The following is a 23,237-nucleotide window of genomic DNA, read 5'->3' on the forward strand; positions in this document are numbered from 1 at the left end:
GCTGTAAAAACAAACAAGTGCAGCTTCAACAGTTTGACTCAAACTCAAAGCGTCTGCAGAGGAACATGATCTGCTCCGCGAGCTCGGGGCGAGTCATTAAAGATTCCTCTCTCGCCTTCTGTCACGACGTCGTCTTTGAGGTCGCACATGTTCCACAGAGAGCAGCAGGCTGTTCAGAGCACTCACAACACTTTCCTCAGCGCTTCCTGGCTTTGTGGCCTTTTCCTGTAAGTGAACGGCTGCAGGAGAGCACAACGTCTTGAGAGGGAGGCATCTCATTGAGATTATGAGAACAATATAATAAATACCTTTTCTGTCCTGTACCTGCAACCACAGACCAACCTCAGCTCAGATGTTCAACGTTTAAACTCTGTTCCTCTCACAGGCTGATGGATGATTCATTATACCGGCAGTCACAGTGTTCACGTGAAGAAAAGGTTGAACGAGGAAAACCTTCTGTTTAATAAAGAACTTCATGGCTCCTGCCTTCGTACGTGAGCTTATAGAAAAGACAAAAGAACAAAATCATATGAAATAAGATGAAGTAATGTTGTGTTTCTCATTCTTCATCATTCTTTCTGGCTGAACTAAACATAAACTAAAGTCATCTCCACACTTGGCTGCTGATGCATCGTTAGTCATCTTCTCTCTTCTTCTGTTCTCTCTCTGGATGTTTTGTCCGGTGACTCGTGGCGTTGACGCGTCTCTTCAACACAAAGATTCACAACCAGACGCGACAGCGAAGAAACGACCGCGAACAAAGCGCTTTGTCACCAACCTGCTGGTTCAGCAGGGAGCAGGTCGAGCTGAGAAGCTGATGATTCTTTTATTAGTTTGCTTTAAAATAGATTTATTTCTGCGCTCGTGAAAATGAGTTTCTATGATGCCAACCTCTGTTACTCGTCACGTTTCAATCAGAGAGTAACGAGCAAGTTGATGAAGACGATGCTCACAGGACACGAAGGAGTTTCTCACCGCAGAGCTTCTGAAACACGTTCGACGGTCTCGCTCTGAATCTAGAAAGTAAAATGTGAAACACACAAGATAATGTTGTGTAGCACTGAGATGCGTCCTCTCCTCTTCATCGTGACTCTTCATGACCTCACAGGTTTGCTTTGCGACCGCTCGCGAGCCCTCGGCCCGAGGTTGAGAACCACGTGACGTGAGAGTAAAAAAAAATCCCAAAAAGACAAAACCGAAGCAGAGAGACAGGAAGCAGCGAGCGGCTTTACATGAGATTTATTTCTGGCTCTCAGCTCTCGATGTGACGCTTTAGGTTTGCTATTATTTTTCTCTGCTTCCTGTAAATGAACAGAAGGGAAGTTAGCAGCCGTCTGCGGGGAAGCAATTTCACACATGAGACGCAAAGCAACGCAACGCAACACAAGCAACGCAACACAAGCAACGCAACGCCTATCTCACTCACTCACTCACTCTCTCTGTCTCTCTCTCGCTCTCTCTCTCTCTCTCTCGATCTCTCTCGCTCTCTCTCTCTCTCTCTCTCTCTCTCTCGCTCTCTCTCTCTCTCTTTCTGAGAAGCAGCCAAATGTGACATGAAAATCTTTTCTCTGGCTCGCGTCTAGAATACAAAGCATCTCTGTGGCTGATGGCTGTCGAGCATCTCTGTGGCTGATGGCTGTCGAGCATCTCTGTGGCTGTCGAGCATCTCGGGGACGGACTCCAGTCGAGTGGTGTTTAAAATCATTTGAAGCAGAAAGTAGTTTAAGGTCTGAAGGCAGTCGAGGCCTCGAGGCCTCAGACTTCATCAGACAGAGAAAGAGGAAACAATATTAAATCTGACTTTTCTTTTGCCGACTGCGTTGATTCTCCAGGAGGAGTTTTAATCTGAGGCCAGAAGAAAACGTTTCATTCAGACATTCATGAACCTTTGAGCTCGTCCCGTCGCTCTCCTCCGATGGGAGCCATTAGCTGCTTTATTCAGATGGAGCTCCTGCAGCTCTCTCTCTCTCTCTCTCTCTCTCTCTCTCTCTCTCTCTGTGTCTCTCTCTCTCTCTCTCTCTCTGTGTCGCTCTCTCTCTCTGTCTCTCTCTCTCTCTCTCTGTGTCTCTCTCTCTCTCTCTCTCTCTCTCTCTCTGTGTCTCTCTCTCTATTTCTCTCTCTCTCTCTGTCTCTCTCTTTTTCTCTCTCTCTCTCTCTCTCTCTCTCTTTTTTCTGACACTCTTGGTCTCAGCGGGACTCTTAGAGAGATTGGTTACCTCTCGCTCGCCCGTCCTTCCCACAGACACAATCTTCCTCCTCCTCCTCTTCCTCTTGTCTTTCTCAGTGGGACTTTTAGAGAGATCTGCCCTGAATCCTGAATCCCTCGTCTGCAGCATTAATGAAGGAGAGCTGATGCTGACATGAGGGCCGAGCGGCAGCAGAGACGTTTGAGGCGGAGGCAGAAGGATGGATCAGAGGGAGGAAGAGCTGAAACTACATTTCTGTCTATGTTCACTTTTCTCTTTCTTTTGTTCCACAGACGCACACAAGTTGAACCACATCGCGACAAAATTAAACTGAAAGCTGAAGAGGACCAGAGAAGATCTGGAAGACAAAGAGGGAGAAAGTGTTTAAGCGCCAAGCAGCGTGAAGAAAGTGAAGTGAAACCTGCAAGAAGATCCTCACGACCGGACGCTTGCAAAGAACAAGTTCTGGTTTGGCCTTTTGGATTTGTTTAAGGATGCGTTGGCTTCTTCAAGGAAGGAGGCCGACATGACGCCGCCTCCCTGCGTCCCGTGCTTCCTTTAACATCAGGACATGAGATCGCAGCCCTCCCGCTGAGCTGTAGGAGAAGAGAAGTTCAACGTCGAGTCACGACAAAGTGTCTGACGTCGCTGGTTTGAGGTTTTTGAACCAGATAACGTGAAAAAAAAACGTTCAACTCAAATGAACCCCACATTTTAATGACCAGACGTGTATCCTGCTGCCTGAAAAGCACATTTACTGACTCACAAACCCGAAGGTTTCCTCATCTTTACTCCAGCCGGACGTTCCAGCATCTCTGCGTCCGGCGTCATGGACGCGGCGGCCGAGAGCATCCGGGGCTTCTTCCTGCAGCTGTGGCGCTTCGCCGCAGACAAACACAGCCAGGGCGCCTTCAACACGGCGTGCCTGGCCGTCCTCTGCGCTCTGCCGCTGCTCGTCGTCCTGGCGGCGTTGGTGGTGTGCTGCCATTGCTGCTGCTGTCGCCATGCCAACAGCTGCTGTTGCTGCAAAGGCGCCATGGCAACCACGAGGTCAGAAACCAAGAAGAGGAAGAACTCCGCCGAAGACTTGTGGATCTCTGTGAAGACGGGGCCCAGGACGCCGGACAGGGTCGCCCTGGCCATGGAGTAACCTGCTGGTTTTACTGTGAGAGCTCTGGGCCGGGACGGGTGGAGCAGAGATGGAGCAGCTCAAGAGACGGAGCAGCTCAAGAGATGGAGCAGCTCAAGAGATGGAGCGGCTCAAGAGATGGAGCTCAAAGTGTTCTGGACTCAGGAGACTCCGTTCAACAGGAAGTCTCTCACATCGTAACAGATTCAGCTGAAATATGAGAACATTGACTATTGTTATTATGCATAAAGCTGTGTGGGGAATGTTTACGACATTTTCTATGAGCTTTTAAGTGTGTGGTACATAAAGGAAGCGATATGCAGAGGCATAAGCATACCTTTAAATGTGTGTGTGAGAGAGAGAGAGAGAGAGAGAGAGAGAGAGAGAGAGAGAGAGAGAGGGTGAAACACGGAGATGAGCTGTTACTGAGGGTGTTACTGAGAGCATTTTGTCCTCAGAGCTTGGGTGAGATGCTGTATGTTCACCCAGCAGCGCGTAACAGCGCGTAACGCGCCGTTACCGTGCCGTTACCGTGCCGTTACCGTGCCGTTACCGTGCCGTTACCGTGCCGTTACCGTGCCGTTACCGTGCCGTTACGCCGCGTAACGCGGCGTAACGCGCTGTAACGAGTGGTAACGCGGCGTTACGCGCCGTGACACGTCATTACGCGCCGTTACACGCTGGTAACGTGTTTTAAGGCGTCGTAACGCGCCGTTACGCATCGTTACGCGTCATTACGCGCCGTTACACGCTGGTAACGAGTGGTAACGCGCCGTTACGCATCGTTACGCATCGTTACGCATCGTTACGCATCGTTACGCATCGTTACGCATCGTTACGCGTCATTACGCGCCGTAACGCGCTGTAACGAGTGGTAACGCGCCGTTACGCGCTGGTAACGTGTGGTAACGCGGCGTTACGCGGCGTGACGTGCCGTTAACGCGCTGTTACGCGGCGTGACGTGCCGTTAACGCGCTGTTACGCGGCGTTACCGCGCTGTAACGCGCCGTTACGCGCCGTAACGCGCTGTAACGAGTGGTAACGCGGCGTTACGCGGCGTGACGTGCCGTTAGCGCGCCGTTACGCGGCGTTACCGCGCTGTAACGCGCCGTAACGCGCTGTAACGAGTGGTAACGCGGCGTTACGCGCCGTGACACGTCATTACGCGCCGTTACACGCTGGTAACGTGTTTTAAGGCGTCGTAACGCGCCGTTACGCATCGTTACGCGTCATTACGCGCCGTTACACGCTGGTAACGAGTGGTAACGCGCCGTTACGCATCGTTACGCATCGTTACGCGTCATTACGCGCCGTAACGCGCTGTAACGAGTGGTAACGCGCCGTTACGCGCTGGTAACGTGTGGTAACGCGGCGTTACGCGGCGTGACGTGCCGTTAACGCGCTGTTACGCGGCGTGACGTGCCGTTAACGCGCTGTTACGCGGCGTTACCGCGCTGTAACGCGCCGTTACGCGCCGTAACGCGCTGTAACGAGTGGTAACGCGGCGTTACGCGGCGTGACGTGCCGTTAGCGCGCCGTTACGCGGCGTTACCGCGCTGTAACGCGCCGTAACGCGCTGTAACGAGTGGTAACGCGGCGTTACGCGCCGTGACACGTCATTACGCGCCGTTACACGCTGGTAACGTGTTTTAAGGCGTCGTAACGCGCCGTTACGCATCGTTACGCGTCATTACGCGCCGTTACACGCTGGTAACGAGTGGTAACGCGCCGTTACGCATCGTTACGCATCGTTACGCGTCATTACGCGCCGTAACGCGCTGTAACGAGTGGTAACGCGCCGTTACGCGCTGGTAACGTGTGGTAACGCGGCGTTACGCGGCGTGACGTGCCGTTAACGCGCTGTTACGCGGCGTGACGTGCCGTTAACGCGCTGTTACGCGGCGTTACCGCGCTGTAACGCGCCGTTACGCGCCGTAACGCGCTGTAACGAGTGGTAACGCGGCGTTACGCGGCGTGACGTGCCGTTAACGCGCCGTTACGCGGCGTTACCGCGCTGTAACGTGCCGTAACGCGCTGTAACGAGTGGTAACGCGGCGTTACGCGGCGTGACGTGCCGTTGACGCGCCGTTACGCGGCGTTACCGCGCTGTAACGCGCCGTTACACGCTGGTAACGAGTGGTAACGCGCCGTAACGCGCCGCACCGTGTTGTAACGCGCTGGTAACGTGCCGCGGCGTGACGTGCCGTTAACGCGCTGTTACGCGGCGTTACCGCGGTGTAACGCGCCGTTACACGCCGTTACACGCTGGTAACGTGTTGTAACGCGCCGTTACGCGCTGGTAACGTGTTGTAACGCGCCGGTAACGTGTTGTAACGCGTCATAACGTGCCGTTACGCGTCGTTACGCGCCGTTACACGCTGGTAACGAGTGGTAACGCGCCGTTACGCGCTGTAACGAGTGGTAATGCGCCGTTACGCGCCGTAACGTGTTGTAACGCGCTGGTAACGTGTTGTAACGCGCCGTTACACGCCGTTACGCGCCGTTACGCGCTGGTAACGTGTGGTAACGCGGCGTTACGCGGCGTGACGTGCCGTTAACGCGCTGTTACGCGGCGTGACGTGCCGTTAACGCGCTGTTACGCGGCGTTACCGCGCTGTAACGCGCCGTTACGCGCCGTAACGCGCTGTAACGAGTGGTAACGCGGCGTTACGCGGCGTGACGTGCCGTTAACGCGCCGTTACGCGGCGTTACCGCGCTGTAACGTGCCGTAACGCGCTGTAACGAGTGGTAACGCGGCGTTACGCGGCGTGACGTGCCGTTGACGCGCCGTTACGCGGCGTTACCGCGCTGTAACGCGCCGTTACACGCTGGTAACGAGTGGTAACGCGCCGTAACGCGCCGCACCGTGTTGTAACGCGCTGGTAACGTGCCGCGGCGTGACGTGCCGTTAACGCGCTGTTACGCGGCGTTACCGCGGTGTAACGCGCCGTTACACGCCGTTACACGCTGGTAACGTGTTGTAACGCGCCGTTACGCGCTGGTAACGTGTTGTAACGCGCCGGTAACGTGTTGTAACGCGTCATAACGTGCCGTTACGCGTCGTTACGCGCCGTTACACGCTGGTAACGAGTGGTAACGCGCCGTTACGCGCTGTAACGAGTGGTAATGCGCCGTTACGCGCCGTAACGTGTTGTAACGCGCTGGTAACGTGTTGTAACGCGCCGTTACACGCCGTTACGCGCCGTTACGCGCTGGTAACGTGTTGTAACGCACCGGTAACGTCTTGTAAGGCGCCGTTACGCGCCGCGTAACAGCGCGTTAACGGCACGTCACGCCGCGTAACGCCGCGTTACCACTCGTTACAGCGCGTTACAGCGCGGTAACGCCGCGTAACAGCGCGTTAACGGCATGTCACGGCGCGTCACGCCGCGTAACGCCGCGTTACCACACGTTACCGGCGTGTAACGGTACGTAACGGCGCGTTACGGCGCGTTACAACACGTTACCAGCGCGTAACGCGCTGTAACAGGTGGTAACGCGGCGTTACGCGGCGTGACGTGCCGTTAACGCGCTGTTACGTGGCGTTACCGCGCTGTAACGCGCCGTTACGCGCCGTAACGCGCTGTAACGAGTGGTAACGCGGCGTGACGTGCCGTTAACGCGATGTAACGAGTGGTAACGCGGCGTTACGCGCCGTGACACGGCGTGACGCGCCGTTACACGCTGGTAACGAGTGGTAACGCGCCGCACCGTGTTGTAACGCGCTGGTAACGTGTTGTAACGCGCCGTTACGCGCTGGTAACGTGTTGTAACGCGCCAGTAACGTGTTGTTACGCGCCAGTAACGTGTTACGCGCCGTAACGCGCCGTAACGCGCTGTAACGCGCTGTTAACGCGCTGTTAACGAGTGGTAACGCGGCGTTACGCGCCGTGACACGGCGTGACGCGCAGTTACGCGTCGTTACGCGCCGTTACGCGCCGTTACGCGTCGTTACGCGCTGTAACGAGTGGTAATGCGCCGTTACGCGCCGTAACGTGTTGTAACGCGCTGGTAACGTGTTGTAACGCGCCGTTACACGCCGGTAACGTGGCGTTACGCGGCGTGTCGTTAACGCGCTGTTACGCGGCGTTACCGCGCTGTAACGCGCCGTTACGCGCCGTAACGCGCTGTAACGAGTGGTAACGCGGCGTTACGCGGCGTGACGTGCCGTTAACGCGATGTAACGAGTGGTAACGCGGCGTTACGCGCCGTGACACGGCGTGACGCGCCGTTACACGCTGGTAACGAGTGGTAACGCGCCGTAACGCGCCGCACCGTGTTGTAACGCGCTGGTAACGTGTTGTAACGCGCCGTAACGCGCTGTAACGCGCTGTTAACGCGCTGTTAACGAGTGGTAACGCGGAGTTGCGCGCCGTGACACGGCGTGACGCGCTGGTAACGTGTTGTAACGCGCCGTTACGCGCCGTTACGCGCTGGTAACGTGTTGTAACGCGCCGGTAACGTCTTGTAACGTCTTGTAATGCGCCGTTACGCGCCGTTACGTGTTGTAACGCGCCGTTACACGCTGGTAACGAGTGGTAACGCGCCGTTACGCGCCGTAACGCGCTGTAACGAGTGGTAACGCGCCGTTACGCGCTGGTAACGTGTTGTAACGCGCCGTTACGCGCTGGTAACGTGTTGTAACGCGCCGGTAACGTCTTGTAACGTCTTGTAACGCGCCGTTACGCGCTGGTAACGTGTTGTAACGCGCCGTAACGCGCCGTTACGCACCGTTACACGCCGTTACACGCCGGTAACGTGTGGTAACGCGGCGTTACGCGGCGTGACGCGCCGTGACATGCCGTTAACGCGCTGTTACGCGGCGTTACCGCGCTGTAACGCGCCGTTACGCGCCGCTACCACCGTAACGCGCCGTTACGCGCCGTAACGCGCCGTTACCGTGCCAGTAACGCGCCGTAACGCGCCGTAACGTGCCATTACCGCGCCGTTATCGTAACGTGTTGTAACGTGCTGTTACAGCATGGTAACGGCGCGTTACGGCGCGGTAACAGCACGTAACAGCGCGTATCTGTGTGTTGCAGCGCGTTACAGCGTCGTAACAGCGTTCAGCTGCGTGAACCATGAAAACACAACAGTGATGAAAAACATTAAAATCTCTCCTTCACTATTTGAGTGGCAGATATTTTATTGATTAATACTCGACAACCACAGTCATGTTGTTCAGTATCGATGTTAGTTTGGGATTTAAGTCAAATTAAAAGATTAAAAATGATTTACTTCTACGCTCAGAGGAAAGCTGAACCTCTGTAAAAGCTCATGAATGAATGAACGTTGTCTTCACTGTTTGGTCCCACATGTTCTGATGCACATTTCCTATTTTTTCATCGCTGTATGTAAAACAATATGATTGTTGTTGAGTTATTAAGTTCACATGTTGATTCTTACGAGAGATATTCAGGATTAAAACGAACGAGCAACACAACAGATTATTTATTTTCATCTTAAATTGTCCCTAAAGTGATCTGAAGTGAACGACTTTCATATTTGGTTTGTTTAGAGATGAGTCATCTGTTCATTACACTGCATCTCATCACGTTTATACCAAACAATCTCTCAAAGAGAAAATACATGTGAATATGCTTCAGTAATATATTTGTTTGAAAAGTATTTAAAAGCTATTTCTGAACGTAGTTAATTAAAAATATTCAGAGGAGAGAAACTCAACATAATGAAGTGATGTCTGTTCTTTCTTTAAGTGAAGACGTATTTAAAGCTCCTTCAGCGCCGCCGTCGTGTTCAAGCTTCAGCTCGCCGACTCCAGACCTTGTGTTGTGTTTGTGTGTGTTTGTTTGTGTTTGTGTTGCATCCAGACAGCAGGACATCTGCCTCAGAATATTCCTACTGCACAAACATCAACTTTTACTGCAGTGAGTTATGCAAAACAAGGAGATAAAAGCGGAGGAAGGTTTCTCACGTTATGGACTGTGTAAATAAACAAAACCAGAGGCGACGCAATTAATAAGCTCTTCTGCCTCGAGTGATCTTTATGAACATGTCATTTCCATCATCGCTGTGACGGCCGTAGCGGAGCAATCTTTGATGCCAGTAATCAGTTTGGCTTGAGGAGCAATTAACGCTCAGACGTGTTCTTTAGACGTGTTGCACCTCACGCAGCGCTCTCCTAACCCGCACGACATATTTATCAAGGTATTAGCATAACTTAACAAGTTTGTTTCATTCTGTAAAGCCTGAGGTGGAAAAACTATATTTCACAACTTGTCATCTTTCCACTGTTGCATCTCTCGTCGGATCAAGAGGATCATGACTAATCGCTTTCATCGCTTTCATCGCCGAGCCAATTGGACGCGCTGAGCTGTGCACAACAATGAATGTGTTGACAGCATCTTGAACACGGTTCTGCTGTAGAGGGGAAAGGAAGACGTCATTCAAGAGGTCCAAGTCACAGCTACAACAATGCAAACAACTCAAACTCAAGCTGAGGCGGAGGAAGAGTGAGGAGGAAGAGGAGGACGACGACCTCTACTCGCCTCTCCGTCCACACTCCTCTCTTTCCATGAGCAGCTCTCACTCCCCTCAGAACAAACACTCCCTTGTTACAACATCACCTCCTCTGGAAAGATCACGTCACACTGGAGCCGAGGTGCAACTTCTACTGAAGTCACATGGGCAGACCAACACACACACACACACACACACACACACACACACACACACACACACACACACACACACACACACACACACACACACACACACACACACACACACACGCTGTGATCGCTGCGGCTGAAAAGCTTTTCGCTTCAACGAGCTTTTGTGAGACATTTCATTTCATTTTAAAGTTGAAATGAAATGCTAAAAATATTTGCTGCCAAACGCTCCACCGCGCTCACGCTCCCATTTCCTCCAGACGAGCAAACACTCAAAACATGTTTCACTCTTTCCGTCTTGACTTTGATGGAGAAACGCTGTTGAATTAGTGCACTTTGTTTGAATGGATCATATCTGATAACTGCGTGTTTGAGAATATGACACACAGACGCGTGAACGGCTCCTCTTCAGACGGCTGCAGATTATCAGATGTTGGGAAACTGTTGGGAAACCAGACGGCAAACAGTCATCAGCTGCTGCGAGAACAGTTGCTCAATCCAGTTGCTCAACCCAGAGTGATGAAAGAGTTGCATTGTGGGAACGCTGCAGTTCTAGGGATCAGTGTGTCTGGAGCAGGTGATGAACTCTTAAACGTTGTTGAGCTTTTGATTTTGTCAAATTAAAAAAAAATCTCCTAACAGCTGGAACAGCGAAGCCGTGAATGTTGTCAACACGCAAAGTCTGCAGGGAATAAAACACAAAGACTTTGACCATCAAGACTTCTGCTGCAGCACCAAGAGGCCGACTGCTCTGGGAAATGTCTCCACAACTATTGAACGGATGGATGGATGGATGGATGGATGGATGGATGGATGGATGGATGGATGGATGGATGGATGGATGGATAGATAGATAGATAGATAGATAGATACATAGATACATAGATACATAGATACATAGATACATAGATGGATAGGTAGATCTATCATCCACCATTCTGTAGGCTCCATGTATATTGTGTTATCTTGTGATGGTTTAATAGAGGCTCACTATCATTTAGCAATAACTTTGTGGTTTATTAAATGTATTAACCTGTCACATGGTACACATTAAACTTCCACCTCTGCAGAAAGTTTGGCTTCTTGCTTATTGATAATCAGTTCAACCTGTTTCTCTTAAGCGGAACATGAGGATGCATCAATGTAACGAAACCTTTATTGATCTTATGGAGTGAATGAGAAGCGACACTGTAGCTCTGACTAAACAATTAAAACAATGATTCATATGCAGGTTCATAGATTGCTCGGTCGTCATTTCTGACCTTGAAAACACTGATTGTTGGAATAAAACGTTATGGGCCATGAAGGTTCAAAAGACATTTTAGTGAACGTTAAACTGATGAGGAGCAGAGACGTTAGAGGAGTTTTGGCAGGTCAGCAGAAACCTGACGGACGAGCTCCATCCTTGTCTCATAAAACAACAGTTTGTAATAAATGTATAAAAACGTAATAATGTAATAAAGTCAAAGTCAAAGCAGTATTAATAACCGCTGTCAGCGTTCCAGATAGAAAACAAGCGTTTGTTCATTAAGACCCTGAGGACGCGGCCAGCTTCATCCTCACTGACGACACGGTGATGGATCTGCGCTGTCGGCGTCTTATGAATGTAAAGCAGCAGCAATATGCTCGTTGTCGACATCATCAGCGTTACACACACACACTAACGTGATGCGACAGCTGAACGTGACACAAACACAACGTCTCAGTCAATAAACGCAGGGCCATAACTAATCGTTCACACATGACCTCAAAACAAAACTCTTTTACATTTTGTTGTTGTGAGGACACACAAGTTGCTGCTCAAATTCTACACTCATTCTACACACTAAATATAACACACAAACCCGGCTGTTGTCGTGGGGTTAGAAAAGAGACAAATTGGATTTCTTGCATCCAAAATGAACTAAACCTGCTTCCTGATCGGTAATGAGGGTTAAGACCAGAATCAGTGAAACAAAAGTTTTTAAGGATAACTATTATAATCAGAACTGATAAAACGTGTTTAACTTGTTTTAAAACAGCTGGAAGGCATTTCTCTATTCACGCTTTCCCACAGGAGTTTACCGTTAATCTTATTGTTTGCAAACACATCATAAGTTACTGTCTCAGACGGCTTTTCTCTGCGTGCACGTCGTCCAACAGCACTCAGCTCTCGCTGTGTTTCTGTTGCTTCGTCTGCAGGTTCCAGGTTGTTCTCTCCTCTCTGGTCGCCACCGACCGCCTCTTCCTGCCGGACGAGGCTCCCACAGGCCGGATCTTCATCTCGGTGAAGTCCAGGGACACCAGGTGGCCTTTCCACGGCTCCCAGTTCACGCCCTGACGGCAGAGCCAGCGAGAACGATGGGAGAGGGAAACGCAGAGTTTGGTTAGAGGGTGATGTTGGAGGAGAGAGAGGACAAGAAGAGGAGGAGAGTCACAGACGAGCAGCAGAATGACAAACACTAATAAACAGCAGCCTCTGGCTTCATTTCATGTGAGTACAAACTTGTTTTGACTGTTATTGCATTTTGCCAACAAACATTGCGAGAGACATCTGCAGCGGCAATATTATGGATGAAATCTTGACGAGCACAGAAATCCCCTGGCATTTTCTCCAGTATCAGCCTCCCTTAGACATAATAACTGTTGTTGTTCCCCCATCAGCCGGCAAAACACTTGTGCTTTATAGCTGCGCTGAGAAATGTGTTTTCTTATCACCGCTGATGGATTGAGGCCATTTCTGCTTCATCTCGACAATCCAACACAAAACCACTCAGAGCGGGTCGGGGCGGCGGCGTCTCTGATTGCTGACCAGGGAACAGCCTCCCAGCATGCACTCTGTTTTCAGGGTCTTTCTGCAGCATCTTTTAAAAAGAACTCTGAATAAGCGGATGGTTGTTTCTGCTGCGCATCACTTATGCAGCACAGAGTCAAACCAGAGCAGCAGTTAGCTGTAAGTGGTCGTACGACGACGACGACGCGCCGCTTTTCCTTTCACACGATGAAAAACAAAGAGGGGAAAGTGCAAAACTCCTCTTGAAAACCTCCAGACTGCTGAACTAATAAACAACACTCAATTCAAATTGGATTTTCCACATTGCGCTGGAGAATAAAACCGTTTTGAGATTCACGTGTTATTGTCGGACTAAAGTTCCCAGTAAAGCTCGACTTGATGAAGCAGCTGGAACTCTGCAGGTTGGAGAAATAACTCCATGATTTATTCTGCAACCTGCAGGGACGCTGACGTCTGTCAAGTATGAATGTGTTAAAGTATGAATGTGTTAAAGTATGAATGTGTTAAAGTATGAATGTGTCAAAGTATGAATCTGTTAAAGTATGAATGTGTTAAAGTATGAATCTATTAAAGTATGAATGTGTTAAAGTATGAATGTGTTAAAGTATAAATCTGTCATCACAGAATAAGGTCAGAGCCTTCGTTTCAAAGCCACATTGTGAGATCCACAACATCATGACAGCACTGGAGGAGCTTCATGCATGATGACCACATGACCACATGACCACATGACCACATGAGCTCTGATCGCTCACCAAACTGTGCCGGCTGTCGCCCCACTTTCCATTGATGTTGGCCAGGTGACAGTTCTTGTACCACCAGGCTCCTCGGTGGACCAGGGCACAGTTCCCCAGAGCGATGTCGTTATCGTTATCGATGGTGGTCCAGGGCCGGCCTTGGTGGTACGTCATAGCATCACCTGGGATCATCCACATGATTATCAGAACACGTTTGAATGGTAAACTCCACAGAAGACATTTCATGAAGAGCCAAACAGAGAGAGATGCTTTTCAGAGAACTGTGAAGTTTCTTTCTGTCTTCAAAGCCGAGTGAAAGCTGCCTTCCTATTCCCTCGAGAGCTCCTGCTCACAACTGACTGGAAACACGCTTCTCAAACAAATGCTCCCCTTGGTGTGTGTTGGTGTGTGTTGGTGTGTGTTAGCGTCCTCAGTCACACACATTAACAGTGTGGTACTGCTTCACATCCCTGCACTGGTCTCATTGCATCTCTGCCCTCTCTTCTCCTCTGTAACTCTTTCTATCTGAGTGTCAGAGCGCCTGCATGTTTGCAGAGCTGTTTATTGCCCTGCTGGTAGTTTCCAGCAGCAAAAGCCTCACCTGCTGTTCCGCTGTATTTGCCGATCGTGATTTTGAATTTCTGCTTGACCGGTGCGATCTTGAAGTTGTCGTACAGGGCGAAGGCTCTCTCGGCGCCCAGGCCCAGGTCGAACCTCAGCTCATACGCAGTGGGAGTGTTGGTGAGCTCGTATATCTTATCCATACCTGAGGGGAGAGACAGAGAATGTGAGAAGCAAGAAGAAATGCTCCATTACTGTTCATATGCGCGTGTTGCGACGCCTGCGGGGAATCGCTGCTCACCGATCCAGAACTCGTCTGTCATGTTGCCAAACCCTGCGATGTACTGTCTCCAGCGCTTCATGAAGTCCAGCTTGCCAGAGGTCCGTCGTTGGAGCACCTGAAAGCAGCAGGATGTTCACCGGCAGCTGTTACACAAACGTTTCACACTATCTGCTTTGGGGAGAGGTTACACTACACAACATTACAGCAGCAACAATCGCCTCGTAGCATTCACTGGATACTCTGCTATTGAGTGAGTGTTTCTACTCAGATTAAAGCAGATATGTGTGTGAGCTGTGAGAGTCAGTGGACGGCTCCTTTCATATTTAGTGACATGAGTTCAGCCCACATGACACAGTTTGAAGCCTTTTCATAGGTAGTCTTTCCTTCCTTTGGTATGATCCATCAGTGATTCCTACCAGCCAGCCGCCTCCATCCGTCTCCATGTCACAGAAAGCCTCGACTGGTTTGGAGCGGTTGCTGTTGATGTAGACGGTGTAGACGCCGCTCTTCTTGTTGCCGTTCTTCATGATGTGAAGGCAGTCCATGGGGAAGGGGTACAGGAGGCCAACTGGGGAACAGGTGCATTATTACTGTTGACTTAAGACTCCTGATTGGATGTTACAGCGCAGAACAACACGTCACACTGAGCAAAGAGACTCACACACAGGAAACAGCACAGACCTGTTCTGAAGATGGTCTCCACCACCGCGCTCCTCTTGTCTCCCCTGTAGGCAGCGATGGAGACTACGTAGCTCCTCCCTGTCTCCAGACTGGACACAGAGAAGCGGCTCTGAAGGGCATCCAGCTGCTGTTCAACCGTCTGGACAAAACACAACAATGACTGCAGTTAACCTTCCTGAGCACTGATGACATGTAATGAGCACTGATGACGTGTACTGACACTGTAATGACATGTACTGACACCGTGATGACATGTACTGACACCGTGATGACATGTACTGACACTGTAATGACATGTACTGACACTGTAATGACATGTACTGACACTGTAATGACATGTACTGACACTGTGATGACATGTACTGACACCGTGATGACATGTACTGACACTGTAATGACATGTACTGACACCGTGATGACATGTACTGACACCGTGATGATGTGTACTGACACCGTGGTGACGTGTACTGACACCGTAATGACATGTACTGACACCGTGGTGACATGTACTGACACCGTGATGACATGTACTGACACCGTGATGACATGTACTGACACCGTGGTGACATGTACTGACACCGTGGTGACATGTACTGACACTGTGATGACGTGTACTGACACCGTGATGACGTGTACTGACACCGTGGTGACATGTACTGACACCGTGGTGACATGTACTGACACCGTGATGACATGTACTGACACCGTAATGACATGTACTGACACTGTGATGACATGTACTGACACCGTGATGACATGTACTGACACTGACATGTACTGACACCGTGATGACGTGTACTGACACCGTGATGACATGTACTGACACCGTAATGACATGTACTGACACTGTGGTGACGTGTACTGACACCGTGATGACATGTACTGACACCGTAATGACATGTACTGACACTGTGGTGACGTGTACTGACACCATGGTGACGTGTAGTGACATGTACTGACACCGTGGTGACGTGTACTGACACCGTGGTGACGTGTACTGACACCGTGGTGACGTGTAGTGACATGTACTGACACCGTGGTGACGTGTACTGACACCGTGGTGACGTGTACTGACACCGTGGTGACGTGTACTGACACCGTGGTGACGTGTAGTGACATGTACTGACACCGTGGTGACGTGTACTGACACCGTGGTGACGTGTACTGACACCGTGATGACATGTACTGACACCGTGGTGACATGTACTGAGCTTTGTTTCTTGTCTCCAGTGGGCTCCTCAACCCTCTGATACAATCTAAAGAGTGTAAAAGTAAAAGATCAATCAAGTTGTCCATAAACTCAAACATACTCATTTTAATTTGGCCACTAGGGGTCAGCATTTAACAGCTTCAGATGAACATACATCTTTGCTGCAGTTTCATGCAGTGAAGAAAAATCCTAATAGTATTTGTCTGCATGAAGAGACAATGACAGGTCTTAGTTAATATTACAGTTAGTCATAATAATAATAATAATAATAATAATAATAATAATAATAATAATAATAATAATAATAATAATACCGTTTGGCCACAGGATACTCAAACTGCAGCTCTGTGTTTACCCAATGCAGAATAAAAAGGCCTTCATCGTCCTGCTACGCAGTCATATTCAGTTTATGATAGTGCATTCTGTGTAATTAAATGTAATATCTATATACAAAAGAAGTGCAAATATACTCAAACGCGGAATCGTATCTACACATTTGAGACAAAAGGTGTGATACCTTAGTTGTCGCTCATGTGAGTATGTTTCGGTGTGGAATCTTCTTGTGGGTATTAAATATGGATAAGTACCTCCATGTTGCCCTCCTCTTCTCTGCAGGTGAGGACGTAACCCTCGATGTCGGCCAGCGGAGGAACCCAGGTCAGCAACGCAGAGTCCAGAGTCACATCGGTCGCCTTCAGCTCCGTCGGGGCGTCGATGTCTGTGAATTACAGGAACATGAGTAGAATGTCTGTCCATCAACATCTTTAAGTTAATGCCGTTTACTTGAGTTTCTTCAATAAAACTGGAGAAAATAATCTTCAATTAAACATTTTTGATGAATCATCATTTCACTCAAAAATGTAATTGGCGTTTTAAAAAAATTAATAGAATAAAGTGCAGTGTTATGCATTCAGTTTCAGTGCAGCATGAATGTTTTGAACACTGCAGCTTTTCAGCCTTTTCCACCTAAAGCTCAACAGCACAGACGACGACCTGCAAAGTCACAAAGTGCCCGAGCAGATTAACTAAGTCTCTTCCTTTGGAGGTTTGACCTGAAACACGAGCTGAAACGATGCGTCTGACACAAAGATGGCTGCTGTAGCGTTAACCCCGCACGGACAGAAAAGCTAATATTTATATAGTCAAGACTCGTATTCAGTCCTCTTCTGGTATAGAAAGCCTTCTGTTTTAATACAGGAGTCATCATATTCTCATTTTTACAAACACTGAAAAATAACACAGGCCCTTGTCTTGGTAATGAAGTTGTGATGGGAGAACGTGGTGCGAACACTCGGATTCAGAAGCGTCAACAGTGGAAACGATGACGCAGGAAGAGACTGAACGCTGCGTTTAACGGACACGTTAATGGTGCTTGTTACTGGCTCCAATAAAACCCCAAATGTAATAACACCAGCGTTTATGTGTCCCAGATGATCGTCTGACACGAGGATTCCTCTCTGGACGTGAGTCTGAACTCACCGACGGTTTCTAATGAGTTACGACGACAAGTTTATAACGCAAAACTGCTTTTTGCTGCCGATTTGAAAAAACATTCAGCTTTCACTTAAAGCTCCCAGCTGACGATACGGATCATCTGGCTCACACAAAGACCTGCTGTTACGCACACACACACACACACACACACACACACACACACACACACACACACACGCACACACACACACACACACACACAGAGTTTGTGCTCCAGAGTAGTTTGGATCTAACACATTTTGACCTCCTAATAATTGAACAGTGGATTAAATCAGAGGGATTAAGAATTGCTGGATTGATGTTTTGTCTGCACATTAACTGAACGCGTCATTATAAAATAAATAAAGATTTTTAAAAAGCACTCTGTACAACCCAGATGTGTTGTGTGACCTCTGGTACTCGACCCTGTGAACACCAGAGTTTCCAGTATTGTCCCTTCAAACAACATGAATGTAAACGTTTCCATACGCAGTTTTTCTGTGTATCAACATCTTTGAAAATGTAAAAAAAGACCTCTTATAAAAGATGTTAAAGGGTGAAATGCCATTACAAGAGACGAGCGCGTCATCATAGCTATCGGAGCCTCGGCCTCTTCCTAGAGTTCAACCCGTCTCAGCGTGTGTTGAGCTCTTGCTGCTGGTTCTGCTCCCCCTGAAGGCCCAGATGGAGACGCTGTGCAGGACGCCGGGCCTCAGGCCCGTCAGTGTGTGAAGTGATGTCAGACCCGACGAGGATCTGCTCACTCGAGCCCTCAGAGGAGCTGTAGGCCAGGACGTAGCCGTCAATCTCGGCCTGGGCCGGATCCCACGACACGCTGAAGCTGGACTCTGTTTCATTTCGGGCCGAGAGGTTAGTAGGAGCATCCAGCTCTGTGGGGTTAAGGTTAGTGAAGACTACTGAAGGATCACTACACACAGCGCAAACATTACAACACTAATCAGCACCACGTTCCTCTCACACAAAACCGTCTGTCTCTGTGTAAGAGGGTTGAAACGTCAAATGTGTTTGGTCCTTTAATTAAAACTGTTTTCTTTATCAAAAATAAAAATCTGATAAATAACCAAAGAATTCCATGTTTTGAATCCAAGTTTGAGGTCATGTGACCTCATGTGAGCTGCAGGAGCATCAGGACAATGTGAGGATGTGAGTTACATTAACTTGCTGCAGGTCAGACACATCTGAACCCACAATGTTGTGTCACATGATGACACTTCTTTGGCTTCCAGACAAACTTATTGTGTCTCTGCTGCTGCAGTTCAGCAGAAACTCTTCAACTCTGAAGATGAAAAGCAAATTATTTCACACATCTGTTTCTCGTCATTACATAATCATAATAATAATAATATTAATAATAATAGTTGATCTTTCCCATAATGCTCATGTGGTAATAAGTTGAGATTGCTCTCATCACCAGCTATCAAAGTGAGTTGAAGCCACTCAGACGTTTGCATTCAGAGCAGCCTGCTGCTTGATGTGTGAGCTAATTGGAGCTAACATGTCTGCTAAAAGTTTTTGGCTTTGAAATCAATTTGGACGAACGCCAGTTGAGACTCAAAAGCTTCTTCAGCTTTTTTCTTCACAGACAAGAAGGCGAGCCGACAGCAAACAGCTGCTAACCTTCACAACAGATGAAGAGAGCGCAGGAGGACAACACGTCCGGTGGAGAAACACTCGCTGCTCTCAGACTTCTTCAAGGCGCTCGCCTCAGGCGGAGCTAAACGCCGATCCACCAGGTGAGCGCCGCGAGGTCAGAGCTTCTGTCTGGATGGAAGACAGTTTGTGTGATGAGTGTGAAATGTTTTGTGTGGTATGAAAGGGCGTCGGCGGGTCTTTGCATCACATGATCATACAACTCACCAGCTCATTGATGACGATGTGTCACACTATGCCGCTCTACAGCTATATATTCATTATTAAAGATTATAGTTTCATACATAGAATTCATGTTTTTAAATCAGATTTTTTGCTGAATTTAAATAATTTACACTTGTTAATTTTAAAGGAGTTGCTGTTGTATAATGTATTATTTTAACAATTTATATGAATTTATTTACTACATTTTGTTTTTCAAAGCGGTATTTAAGTAAAGCCGGATGTTGCCTCCACATGTTCAGGTCATAAGAAATGATGTGTGAGTATCTAACACTGTGTCATCTCGTAACCTTTGTTAGTCTTCTTTGTTTTACTGTCCATCAAACACCAGAGCTCCACTTTTAAAAGGTCATTTCTTTCATTGAGGACCACATGCATTGATCCCTGACAGGAGTACCTGTCTCCGCTGTGGTCGAGCTCTTCCTGCTGACTCGGCTCCCCTTGAAGGTCCAGATGTCCACCGTGTGCACGGCGCCGGGCTTCAGGCCCAGCAGCCGGTACGAGGTGCGGTCGCGTCCCACGGGGATGTCGGCGCTGGAGCCCTCGGCCGAGGTGTAGCTCAACATGTAGCCGTCGATGTCGGCCCGGACCAGATCCCATGAAACCGATGCCGTGTCCTCCGTCACTGCCGTGGTGACCAGGCTGGCAGGAGCATCGATGTCTGAAGAAGAAGAAGAAGGAGAAGAAGAAGAAGGAGAAGAAGAAGAAGAAGAAGAAGAAGAAGAAGAAGAAGAAGAAGAAGAAGAAGAAGAAGAAGAGACGAGGTGAGAAATACAAAATAAAGGTTCAGAAAACAGAGCCATGAGGCGTCTCCCTGCACTATGGATGTATATCGTGTGAATATTGATGTGGAGGAGTTTTATTCAAAGCCAGAACAAAACAGGAAGTCCTCCAACGTCAGAGCAACAAATAGAAAACAACGCTGAGGTTCGGTGTCGCAGGTCGTCGTCATGGCAGCAGAGAGACGAAACGCTTCAGATGTAAAACAGGTGAAGGTTTATTTCGTCTCCACGCTCTCCGTCTGCATCAGACACCTGCAGCCGTGAGGGAGGAGGCAGTCTGGGAGGTGTAGTGCCAACTCTGGCGGCCATTTTGTAGCGTGGGCGCTGGTCACGAGGTGGAGTGTCCCTTTGTGACGCCACGAGGATTAGTGAGGCTTTACGACTTGGTGAGGGAAAGATCCGGGGTTAGCTTAAAGAAGGACTTATTTAAGATCAGGGTTCAGGTGATGACTCAGTTAAGGTAAGGGAACCTTAACCCTCGTGGTCATCATGAGCATGTGTAAGAGAGTCGGGGAGGACAGCGTCTACAACACTGAGCCTCTGTTTGTCACAGGAAGGAGCTGGAGGAGTCACAGGAAGCCACAGGGAGTCACAGGGAGTCACAGGAAGTCACAGGGAGTCACAGGGAGTCACAGGAAGCCACAGGAAGTCACAGGAAGTCACAGGAAGTCGCAGGAAGTCACAGGAAGTCACAGGAAGTCGCAGGCGGAGCAGTTGGCGGCGCTCACGCGTGTTAGTTTCTCAATGGAAGCAAAGAGAAAGAGACAGAAGTAAAAGAGTCCCAGAGGAAGTGGAGGGAAATGTGAAAGCGGTCATCATGATGTTCTTCCTGCGCGGCAGCGGCTCGGTGGAGGTCAGCCTGGTGTCGCGCTTCAGTCTGCTTCATGAGCTGATGGAGGATCCTTGCAGCAGGAGAAGCAGCCAGCAGCTGTCTCACCGTCTCTGCTTCGTCTCTGCTCCCGTTGTCACTTTTCTGTCCTTGTGGCTGCTTGACAGTCTGCCACGAGCTCAACCACAGAAGGAATTTATTACAGCTCAATTTTAATAAGGTGAGTGTTTCCTCCAAGGCCTGAAACCCAGAGAGGTCAGCAGGTCGTCTGAGGACCTTGAGCGCTGCTCAGGGAGCCTGAAAGCTTCATCACTACACACACATGTCGGTTTCTCTGACACACTAAAGACCATGTGACTGTCAGGCTGTTCACACAGACGGTGTGCTGTTACTACAACGACACATGAGGATGACTGACTCACAGACTGACAGCCGGGCCTCCAGAGGATGACCATCAGCTGAACACTTGTCTGGTGTTGTAGAAAACACGAGTCGATTGTGACTCAATTCAGAGCCTCAGAAGAATCTGGATTCTCACATTAAATGTATGAATGAAAAGTTTCATTTAGACCAAATGAAGGATGACAGTGAAAGCATCTGTTTGGACTGTTGGTGTTATGAAGCTTGTGTTCTTTATTCCAGACGTTGAGCCTCGTTCTCTTTCCTCGGTCGTCCTGTTCCCCTCCACTGCTCCTCTGGCTCTTATAGCTGCTGTCTGCATGTTCTCTGTGATATTACATATTTTCTCCTTCCAGAAGGTTCCTTGTGCTCGGGGCTCGCAGAGTGTGATGGATGTTGTTCCTCCAGACGTTCTGGCTCGCCGGCTGCAGAGCGACAGAATACCAGCCGAGGCTTCGGTCATTTGGAAAACAGCTGATCCATAATGGCTGCCGTCGACCTCCAGGTGCTCAGTCACAGACCTCCAGGTGCTCAGTCCCAGACCTCCAGGTGCTCAGTCACAGACCTCCAGGTGCTCAGTCCCAGACCTCCAGGTGCTCAGTCACAGACCTCCAGGTGCTCAGTCCCAGACCTCCAGGTGCTCAGTCACAGACCTCCAGGTGCTCAGTCCCAGACCTCCAGGTGCTCAGTCCCAGACCTCCAGGTGCTCAGTCACAGACCTCCAGGTGCTCAGTCACAGACCCCCAGGTGCTCAGTCACAGACCTCCAGGTGCTCAGTCCCAGACCTCCAGGTGCTCAGTCACAGACCCCCAGGTGCTCAGTCACAGACCTCCAGGTGCTCAGTCCCAGACCTCCAGGTGCTCAGTCCCAGACCTCCAGGTGCTCAGTCACAGACCTCCAGATCTCATTACAAGTCACAGGAGTTCTCATTATTGTCTTTCTGAAATGTTTTGTGTCATATTTCTGGTCTTCCTGCAGAGGTGAAGGACAGTCTGACTCGCTGGGCCACACGAGCTGCTGAAGTCCAGATAACAGACTCCCGATGCCGAGTCCATCTGCTCCTGGTGACACAGCGTGGCGACTTTACGGGATCTGAACCAGCGCTGAGTCGTGTTTATATGTTTAAACTTTTAATCTCTGGGAGTTAGAGAATGAGACCCGTCTGCAGGGAGAGATCATTTCAATCTGTTCACTGTCATTGAATCATTTTATTCTAGAACTGATGGCAGTTAACACACACACACACACACACACACACACGCACACACACACACACACACACACACACACACACACACACACACACACACACACACACACACACACACACCTTAATAAACTAAGAATGAAAACAATATTCTATTGTTCTGGTCATTTTGTTGCCTCATGTCTTGCAGTAATCGTCCTTCTTTCCGCTCTCGTTTCCTGTGTTTTGTTGCTCTTTCAGTTCCTTCTTGCGATGCTTTTATCTCTCGTTGCGCATTACCTTGCCGGCCCGGTGAGGGCGGCATGTTGGGTGAGATAATAAGTGTGTGTGGTCTCCGTTGCACCATGCCAGACGTCATGAAACCAGCACGACCTCGCTGGCGTGCAAAGCCGAGGCCTATCCTCCTCAATCACCTCTAAGCCTTTCATGTAACACCTAAAATGAAGGATTGTCGCTACTGGA

At 49.4% G+C, this 23,237-nt stretch overlaps 2 protein-coding genes across 2 annotated transcripts in view; one reads left to right on the plus strand and one right to left on the minus strand.

Annotated features, from left to right (window-relative positions):
- The first annotated feature begins 3,015 nt into the window (after positions 1 to 3,015).
- Positions 3,016 to 3,704, plus strand: LOC137782306 (uncharacterized protein KIAA0040 homolog). The gene has a single exon (XM_068571541.1). The coding sequence runs from the start codon at positions 3,016 to 3,018 to the stop codon at positions 3,334 to 3,336; it is 321 nt and encodes a 106-aa protein (XP_068427642.1). The 3' UTR covers positions 3,337 to 3,704.
- Positions 3,705 to 10,943: 7,239 nt separating this feature from the next.
- tnn (tenascin N) overlaps positions 10,944 to 23,237 on the minus strand; it is a 34,584-nt gene continuing 22,290 nt past the window's right edge. The window contains exons 10-17 of the mRNA XM_068571453.1: positions 19,956 to 20,219; positions 16,780 to 16,910; positions 14,983 to 15,121; positions 14,718 to 14,869; positions 14,320 to 14,416; positions 14,059 to 14,223; positions 13,476 to 13,639; positions 10,944 to 12,263 (exon numbers count right to left, since the gene is read on the minus strand). Of these exons, the coding sequence (XP_068427554.1) occupies positions 12,093 to 12,263; positions 13,476 to 13,639; positions 14,059 to 14,223; positions 14,320 to 14,416; positions 14,718 to 14,869; positions 14,983 to 15,121; positions 16,780 to 16,910; positions 19,956 to 20,219 (1,283 nt within the window). The 3' untranslated portion in view covers positions 10,944 to 12,092. The remainder of the gene's footprint in view (positions 12,264 to 13,475; positions 13,640 to 14,058; positions 14,224 to 14,319; positions 14,417 to 14,717; positions 14,870 to 14,982; positions 15,122 to 16,779; positions 16,911 to 19,955; positions 20,220 to 23,237) is intronic.

Source organism: Clinocottus analis, unplaced genomic scaffold (assembly GCF_023055335.1).
Source record: "Clinocottus analis isolate CAN_PGR_092001 unplaced genomic scaffold, fCliAna1.0.p SCAF_11, whole genome shotgun sequence".
NCBI lineage: Eukaryota > Metazoa > Chordata > Actinopteri > Perciformes > Cottidae > Clinocottus > Clinocottus analis.